The sequence below is a fragment of the Gobius niger genome, assembly GCF_951799975.1.
Source record: "Gobius niger genome assembly, chromosome: 8".
Lineage (NCBI taxonomy): Eukaryota > Metazoa > Chordata > Actinopteri > Gobiiformes > Gobiidae > Gobius > Gobius niger.
In genome coordinates, this window is record NC_136859.1 from 6,997,199 (window position 1) to 7,005,877 (window position 8,679).

Genomic DNA, 8,679 nt, shown 5'->3' on the forward strand with positions numbered 1-8,679 from the left:
TCAAAAATCCTGAAATATCCCTTTAACTGGAGAAAATGCCCTCAGTTCAGGCGTAGTCGTGTCTCACAACAATGCGTGATGTCCACTTAAAGCTATAAGATTTATAGTCGAGTCAATCATGCTTAAAAAACACTTTGTAATTGTTCTTCCTGGAGATTTCTTTCAAAAACAGTGCCTCACCTTCAGAGACGTGTGGGCCACAGTGATCTACTGCGATTCCTGGCTTTGTCAAACTATTTCACGTGAACATGGCTTGTGTTTTTTTTGCGTTCGCCCTAACCTTCTGTCTCTCACTGCGTCTAGTGCCTATTTATTGCTTTTGTTTTGGCCAGAGAAATCTCGCCTCGTCTCTGCTGAGCTCTGTCCGTGTCTGTCCGCGTGTCGTCGCCTCCGCCGCTGCTGAAGTTTATTTTGCTCCATTTGTTTTAGTGATTTAGTTGCCTTTTTCTCACAAATGCACGAGTGGAATTCTGAATATTTGCTACATGAATGTACAGTGCGCAATAAAATCTTGATACACAAAAACAGAGAGGTCCGTTTTTCGAAGTTCACGACGACCCAGTGTTAAAATGCAGGGTTTCTGCCTGGCTGTAAAAATGACATTTCTCAACTGTTTTTACAGCATTCATTCGTCATAAAAAACAAAACTGGTCTAAAACAAATTGAGCTTCAGTTCTGACTGAAATTTTACATTTCTGCTCAAAAGTTTCCCGTTTTGTCCAATTTAGCTTTGAATCTCAAAATGTCCCTTCATTCCCCTGTTTACACATCTTACAGAAATAAATATGCCGAGATTTTTTGCATTTGTGGCATTAAGAATCTATTAACGAATGAAAACACTGCATAAAAGTAATATTGAAATAAGTACATTTGTCTTTGGGGAATGATATTTACACTTAAAGGGGCTTGATGCAAGTTGGCCATTTTATTATTTATCATTTTATTATTTTAAAAATACAATTTTTCATGGTAAGGGATCCGGGAAATATTCAGGGGGATCCGGCAAAAAATTTGATCTGATATAATGGTGTTTAATGAGTGTTCCGGAAAATGCTGTTCCCCGAATCCATCACATCAGACCAAAGGTGTTCCTGAAAATACTAATTTACAAATTAAGCACTGAGTGAAAGCATTAAAGCAGAACTAAGTAACTCTTGCCCCTAGAGGCCATAAGTGCCACTGCAGGTGTTGTAGCAAGTTGCGTTTTTTTTTACTCATTGTCTGTGAAAGTAAATACTACGCGGACAGAAAAGACAAAGGGACAGAGGGATATTGTACATCCAATTACACAAAGGAGATCATTTTTTTCACTCAAACTTGGCTGTAAATACTGTTAAAGTGACGTCAGCCCACAGTTAGCTTATTAGCTTCTGCTTCGTGATTTCATTAGTGTGTATTGCACCTCCGACCCGGTGCAGGGACAGTTGCAATTGTGGTTTTCTGGCCAGAGACACCAGGGGGAGATGAAAGACCCCCCTATCATCACCCTTGTAGTACCCCAGAGGGACTAAGAAAAGGATTTAAGGCAAACAAGTTACTTAGTACTGCTTTAAATTTCTCTTGCTGCCACTAGAAACCCTGACGTATAACCAGCCATGTCTAGTTGATCACGAGGAGCGAGTTTGTTGATCGTGTTTATCAGCGTTTTAGTTGCTAAAGATGAGCCATTCAGGAAAGGTTCCTGTGTGCTTTTACAATGTTACTCTTTTAGGAATAGTTTCACAAAAAATGTCCATAGTACTGAAGGCCAAATGCTAGTGTTGCCAATAAACAATAAGGCAAATTTAGGCCAAATTTATATGAATATTTGGAAGGTAATCTAGCTTATGGCCCCATGTGGTTAAAAAAAAAAAGTCCCACATTACCTTTGAGGCCCAGTAAAGCTCAAACCGGCTCCACAGCCTGTGAACCAAGTCACATGACCAAACAAACCTATGAGCTCACCGCTAAATATCTTCATAAGGACGATTAACAAATATTTAGCTGGTTTTCTGATCCATGTCTTCCAAAATCACAAGAGTCATATTTATTTGAACAGGAAACTGTAATGGCTGAACTATTTGCTGAAGGAGGAACAGCCCGTCTTGTCACTTAAATATTTACTTAGGCCTTGGCAGATGTTGTGCCTTAAATAAATAGATGAAAATGTTTGCTTAAAATGGGGCACAATGGTTTGTTCGATTTAAGTTTAAACAGTTTGCAGTAAAGTTGATGAGCACACGAACCAGGCAAACAAACGGACTCTGAATCATCCAAAGTAGAAAATAATTTAATAGAGTTTGATTTACTTTATTTTTTTTAGAGAAAAGCTCCTGGAGGTTTTCGTGGGTCCTTTAGGTTCCTGTATCTGTGAGCCAGCCACACGCCCACGATCTGCAGGAGAGAACAGGGTTAACATCAGGTTTGCAGAGCGGCTTTGACCCGTCTGTCTGTACCTCTGTGAAGCTGAAGAAGACTCCGATTCCTCCGGTGAACCTCAGGATGTCTCCGGTGTAACGGGTGATTTTGTCGGCGCACGGCTGACAGGAGTGGGGCGCTGTGGCCAAACAGCTCTGAAAACGCAACGAAAAACCTTTTGAGAGACAAGAACGGAGCTGAAGATGTTTCTGCTCTTATACATGATATGATTGAGGAAGGCTGAGGTTAGAAGAATGGAGATCTAGGTAATAGTCTGGGTGCCTCTGCTGCCTCCATGACCCCACCCTGGATATGCTGCACAGTTAGTTATGCACCTTATAGCATCACTTGTTTCATTTGTACTTCTGTTTTTGCTGTTTGTGATTATAGCACTTTTAATGCACCTTATTCCTGGAGTTGCTCATGTGCAAACGAGGATGGGGACAGTTTCCAGCGAGAAGCATTACAGCGCTGACAGCTCGGGTTCCCACATTGTTTACGTCTCGAAAGCTCAGAAAAGCAGATCAGAGCGAACGGGCTACATGTAAACAAACAGCGGTCCTGATTATACCGGAAATCCCACCCATACTTCACGCAAAGGCTCATGGGGCGTAGGAATAAGGTGGATCAACTAGACTCAACTCGATGCTAGATAGGCTAGATGCAAGTTGGCCATTTTACACTCACTACTGCCACCTCAGGTCATACGTGTAACTGCAGCTTCTATGTTAAGCTCGTGCATGACGGCACTTCGGACCCGAAGTAACACCTTTTTGAGTGACAGTGCAGGATTTTAGAGGCAGTTGTGGTGAACAGGTCTGAGCTCATTCTACACATGAGGACATAGCTGGAACAGAGGGGGAAGAAAATACTTTATTTTAAAAATTTTAAACTCCTCGTAGTCCCTTTAAAGGACACATTCATAATTAACTAAAAAGAAATAAGCACACACATCCAAAGGCAGTGAAACCTGGGTGCTGGATCCAAAATAAGAATACGGTGGTGTAACAAACTAATAAATTGTCAGCTCTTACTGCTTTAAATCACCACATTCATAATTAAGTCACAATTAATTAAAGAGTTTTGGAGGTTTATACAAAGCTTGTTCCTTGTCCTCGTTTGGATCTTCTGCACAAACTCATGTTAATTGCTGGGTTGCAGGTGACATCACAGCTTTCTAAAGCCTAATACTATTGTATGGAGGAAAAATTACTTTGTTTTTGAGGACATTTTTGGTCTTGTACAGAGAGATCATGGACCCAGTGACTGATATTAATGATTATCAGTTTCTTTTGAGCTATGACTTGTGAAAGTGTAAGGCTGTTAATAGGAAAAACTGGCTCCTGCCCCCCCCGGTGGGCCCGGTGACATCATCACATTTTAGAACCTGCAACCCAGCAATGCATGTTGTATAAATGCATGAAGTCACCTTTGTTATGCATCTATTCATGTTCCTTTATCATAAGTGACACAGAAAAGTTGGAGCCTCACATACAAACAGTTGTAATTCCTACACCGTTCTTCTCATTTGGATGTAAATAGCCTCAAATTAAAGCCTTTGATCTTTGTTGTTTCATTTCAAATCCAAGCCAAAAACATAAGAACTGAGTCGATGTCACAAACTGAATGATTAGGAAGTGCAGTCAGGTCCATAAATATTGGGACATAATGAACTGTAGTTACTGACAGCGGTGCACGTGGAGTTGTCGACGTGAGTGAATCCGCAGCAGTTCAGAGATCGCTCCACGTCCCGGTGCGTGGCCTCTGACCTGTTCCAGCCCGCCTCCAGCAAACGGTCCTACAACACACACAGCCATCACCACACCAGAAGAGTTACATTAACACCTAAATAGGGCTGGGGACTGTTTTTAAATATAATAATCCAGGTGCAGTCCTTTGTTGGGACATCCTGACATTATCTGGACCACAGCTCGATCACTGGTGTTACCTGTTGCTCCTTGTTGAGGGAGAGGCAGGCGCAGGACACGGAGAACTGCATCACGAACACCACAAACAGGACTATCATGTACTGCAGCTGGAGTCAAGATTTAATTCAACCATTTATTTAACCTCTTAACTCCCGCCTGAACCGAGGGGATCTTTTTCCTCACGTCAGATTTTTTTTCCATAATTTTTTTGTTGGGTGTTCAACTCATTTTTGTAAGTTTTTTGTAATTTTTTGTCAAATTATTGTCTTTTTTTTCTTCGAATTTTTATCAAATTTTTGTCATTTATTTTCACTTTTTGTCACATCTTTGTCATTTTTTTTTTTCATTTTTTGTCACATTTGTCATTTTTTCATTTGTCACATTTTTGTCATTTTTTCATCAATTTTTTATCACATTTTTGTCACATCTGTCATTTTTTTGTGTCATTTTTTGTCAATTTGTCTTTTTTGTCGAATTTTTATCACTTTTGTCACATTTTTGTCATTTTTTGTCATTTTTTATGACGAAAAAATGAAAAAATGACGAAAAAATGACAATTTTTTCGTCATTTTTTGTCACATTTTTTTTTTTCATTTTTTGTCACATTTTTGTCACATTTTTTCATTTTTTGTCACATTTTTGTCACATTTTTTCATTTTTTGTCACATTGTCATTTTTTCGTCATTTTTTTGTCACACTTTTGTCATTTTTTAGTCAAATTTTTATCACATTTTTGTCATTTTTTTGTCACATTTTTGTCATTTTTTGTCACATTTTTCTCATTTTTTTCATCAATTTTTCGTCACTTTTTTGTCAATGTCTTCTCACTTTTTTGTCACATTCCCATCATTGTTTTCGTCACAGTTTTGTTCACAGCTTTTGGACTGGGATAAAGCCAAACTGGAGAAAATGTGCTCGGTTCAGGTGGGAGTTAAGGGGTTGATCGTTCTTTGGTCCCGCTCAGGTCATTGGTTTGAAAGGATACGAAGAAGAGCAGGATCTGGTTGTGTTTGAGCGCTCCACACAGTCCCATGATGGCCACCATGAACAGGAAGCAGCCGACGCCAATGACCCCCGCGACCACCCGCACGCTGGACACCAGGGAGAAGAGCTTCCCCCAGCAAGCTACTCCCACCAGCAACACGCTCACCAGCTGGACGGAGAGGGGAATAGATTTACAATACAGTTTAAATCACATTTATTTATAGAGCACTTGTGGACCAAAGTGCTTCACAAAAGGGTCTACAGCACAACAAATATAAGACAATAAACACAAAGCACCAGCAGCTCAGATCTGGGCCATGACATGTCCTAAACAGATATAGAAATGTGTCTTAGAGAGACTAGATGCAAGTTGGTCATTTTGTGCTCATTAGTGCCACCTTAGGTCTTATGCGTAACTGCAGTTTCTATATTATGCACCTCGGACCTGAAGTAACATCTTTTTGAGTGACAGTGCAGGATTTTAGAGGCAGTTGAGGTGCAGGTCTGAGCTCATTCTACACATTAGGACACGGCTGGAACATGTAGGGGGATGAAACTACTTAGATTTAACATTTTTAAACTCTCCTTTAAGCAAGTTTTTAAAATGGTCAAGTGTCTGTGCAGCTGTGGAGAGGCAGTTCATTCCACAGTTTTGGCGCTGCAACAGAGAAAGCCTTGTCTCCCTTGGTCACACGCTTGGAGCAGGAACCTTCAACAGCAGCTGATCAGCAGATCTCAAGGCCCAAGAAAAGGCGTACAAGAGGCTCAGACAAATACAGAGGAGCAGTGCCATGGAGACATTTAAAAACAATAAGTAAAAGCTTAAAACCATATCCTATAATGCACAGGAAGTCAATGTAGAGCAGCTAACACAGCGGTGATAGGATGTCGTTTTTCGGTCGCTTTAAGGAGACGGGCAGCTGAGTTTTGTTTACTTCGCTTAGAGTTTAAAGGGACTATACGGAGTTTAAAAATGTTAAAATTAGGTATTTTCTTCCCCTACATGTTCAAACAATGTCCTAATGTGTAGAATGAGCCCAGACCTGTTCACCACAGCTGCCTCTAAAATCCTGCACTGTCACTCAAAAAGATGTTAATTCAGGTCCGAGGTGTATAATATTGAAGCTGCAGTTACGCATAAGACCTGAGGTGGCAGCAGTGAGTATAAAATGGCTAACTTGCGTCTAGCCCCTTTAATGGTGGAAAGTTGACAACATGGTTTATGTTTGTCATATTTAAATCCATCGTCTACTAGGGTTGGGCGATGTCCCCTTAATTGGTCGTTGATGATGTTTACAGTGAACCATCGTGATGGACGATGATATCGTCCATTTTTCATTATAAGCATTTTTTTAAAAGACATTTACATAGCCTATATATATATGCTGCATATTACTATGTATGCTAGGAAAATGTGAGATTGCAGGATAAATGGATCTAAACTAAACATGATTTGAACAGTCATGGAACACGACTTTTGCAAAAGAAATGTGTTAAAACTCGTGCGTAAAGTCTGAGAGGAGTTTTTGAATTTAAAGTTATTATAGTCTACTATATCCTCAAATGTTAGTAACTTACATTTTGACAGAAGACAGAGAGTGAAAGCAAAGCAGGAATTGGGAAGAACTTTCATAATATTTGATTTCCATTGTAGAACGAATAGCCATGAGTGTTTCCAGTTCTTCTATCTGCCAAATGTGGCTACTTTGATGAATCAAAGGTTTAGATACATGTTGGTTTATACAATGATGCATTTTCTAATTATCATTTTAAATTTCCAAATCTTCCAGGGTTTAACCTCTTAACTCCCACCTGAACGGATCCCATTTTCTCCAGTTTGGCTTTACCCTAATCAAAAAGCTTCTTGGGAAAAAGCACCAAAACAGCCACAAAAAAATGAAGAAAACTCAAGCAGAAAGATGTGACAAAAAGTCAACCAACAAGTGACCAAAAATGTTAAAAAAAAAAAAAAGAATGTGAGAAAAACTCAAAAATGACAAAAACTCAACAAAAAATTGGAAAAAAAAAGTGTGACAAAAAATCAAAGATGTGACAAAAAGTCAACCAACTAGTGGCCAAAAATGTATTAAAAAAAATGTGAGGAAAAACTCAACCAAAAAGTGACAAAAAAAAAAAAAAAAAAAAACATAAAAAGGTGACACAAGACAGCAACAACACGAGGAAAAATATCAATTTTGTGGGTCTTAGCTTTCAAATGAGGTGTTACACAGGCCTATAGCCAAAGAGGGCAGCATGCATTCGGTGGTGGCTGGTCAAACATGTAGATTCTGTGGTTGTTGGATAATGGAGCTTGTACCTTTTGGTAAATTTCTTTTGTCCAGTCACACAGTTGTATTCACTTGGCAACTTTTCCTCATATTTTAAACCAGTTTTAAAACCATTTCCTGCTCAAACAAAGGCAGCAGATGGAGATAAGATCAGGTCATAAAGTCAAACAATGGACCATGATGAACTACGCAGTTTACAAAGTGTAAATGTTTTGTCAGGTTCAGTCTGACATTTGTATTCGGAGAGAAGGCATCCAACACGGTGGCGTTTTTGTCACGTGACTCACAGAAGAACAGGGTCAACACGAATTAAAAAATAAATTACTCAACTTTAATAGTATGTACAGTGTTGAAATTATCTAGTAAAAATAACCCTTTTTCTCTCATTTTGTGGAGCTTCTTTTCTTTTTTTTTTACATAAGAGTTGAGAACATAGCAGCTTCAGATGACAGATGAACAGCTTTAAGTCTATTTGAACATCTACACACACTTATATCACTCAAACTGCAGGTAGACAACATTAAAAAAACACATTTGCATTTCAGTTTGTTACATTAATGTCATGTTTGTGTATCGGAAAGTGCCACAGTGTGATCCGGGGGAGGGAGAGCAGCGGCTGAACAGCTAATCATCCTCCAGCGCGAACACCTGCTGCAGCTGCTACACTTTCCGACACAAAACTGCGCACGCGACTTTTAAAATCCGACATTTTCTCGCGGGAAACATTGCGCACGTGCCTGTACTCACCACGTAGAGCACATTGAGCGCGCTGAGGCTGTTTTTGGTGCAGTAATATCCGCAGACCATGGTCAAAAAGCTGGTTCTGTCTCTCCTGCGCGTGCTGCTGCTGCTGCGGTCTGTGAGAGGAGGGGGAGGGGGAGGAGCAGTGCACCTGTGAAGGGGCGGGGAGAGCAGGTGCGCGTTCTCAGCGCTGATTGGCCAGCCCGTTTCTTATGTAGAGGCTGTGGCTTTTATTTATTTATCCAAACTCTTAAAATAAATAGTATAAAAACATTCACAGTAGGTTCCTTATCAGGCCACATATTGACACTACATTGACGTGTATATTGAAAATGTAATAT

General features: G+C 39.8%; 1 protein-coding gene across 1 annotated transcript; it reads right to left on the bottom strand.

Moving 5' to 3' along the window:
• Positions 1-2,298: 2,298 nt before the first annotated feature.
• On the bottom strand, positions 2,299-8,430 carry LOC306966938 (tetraspanin-13-like; the record flags this gene model as incomplete). The annotated part of the gene is made up of 6 exons (XM_079561799.1): positions 8,345-8,430; positions 5,311-5,478; positions 4,346-4,426; positions 4,085-4,195; positions 2,436-2,552; positions 2,299-2,373 (listed from the first exon to the last, which is right to left on the bottom strand). Exons 1-6 carry the CDS (start codon positions 8,402-8,404, stop codon positions 2,299-2,301), a joined length of 612 nt encoding a protein of 203 aa, XP_079417925.1. The 5' UTR covers positions 8,405-8,430.
• Positions 8,431-8,679: the final 249 nt, after the last annotated feature.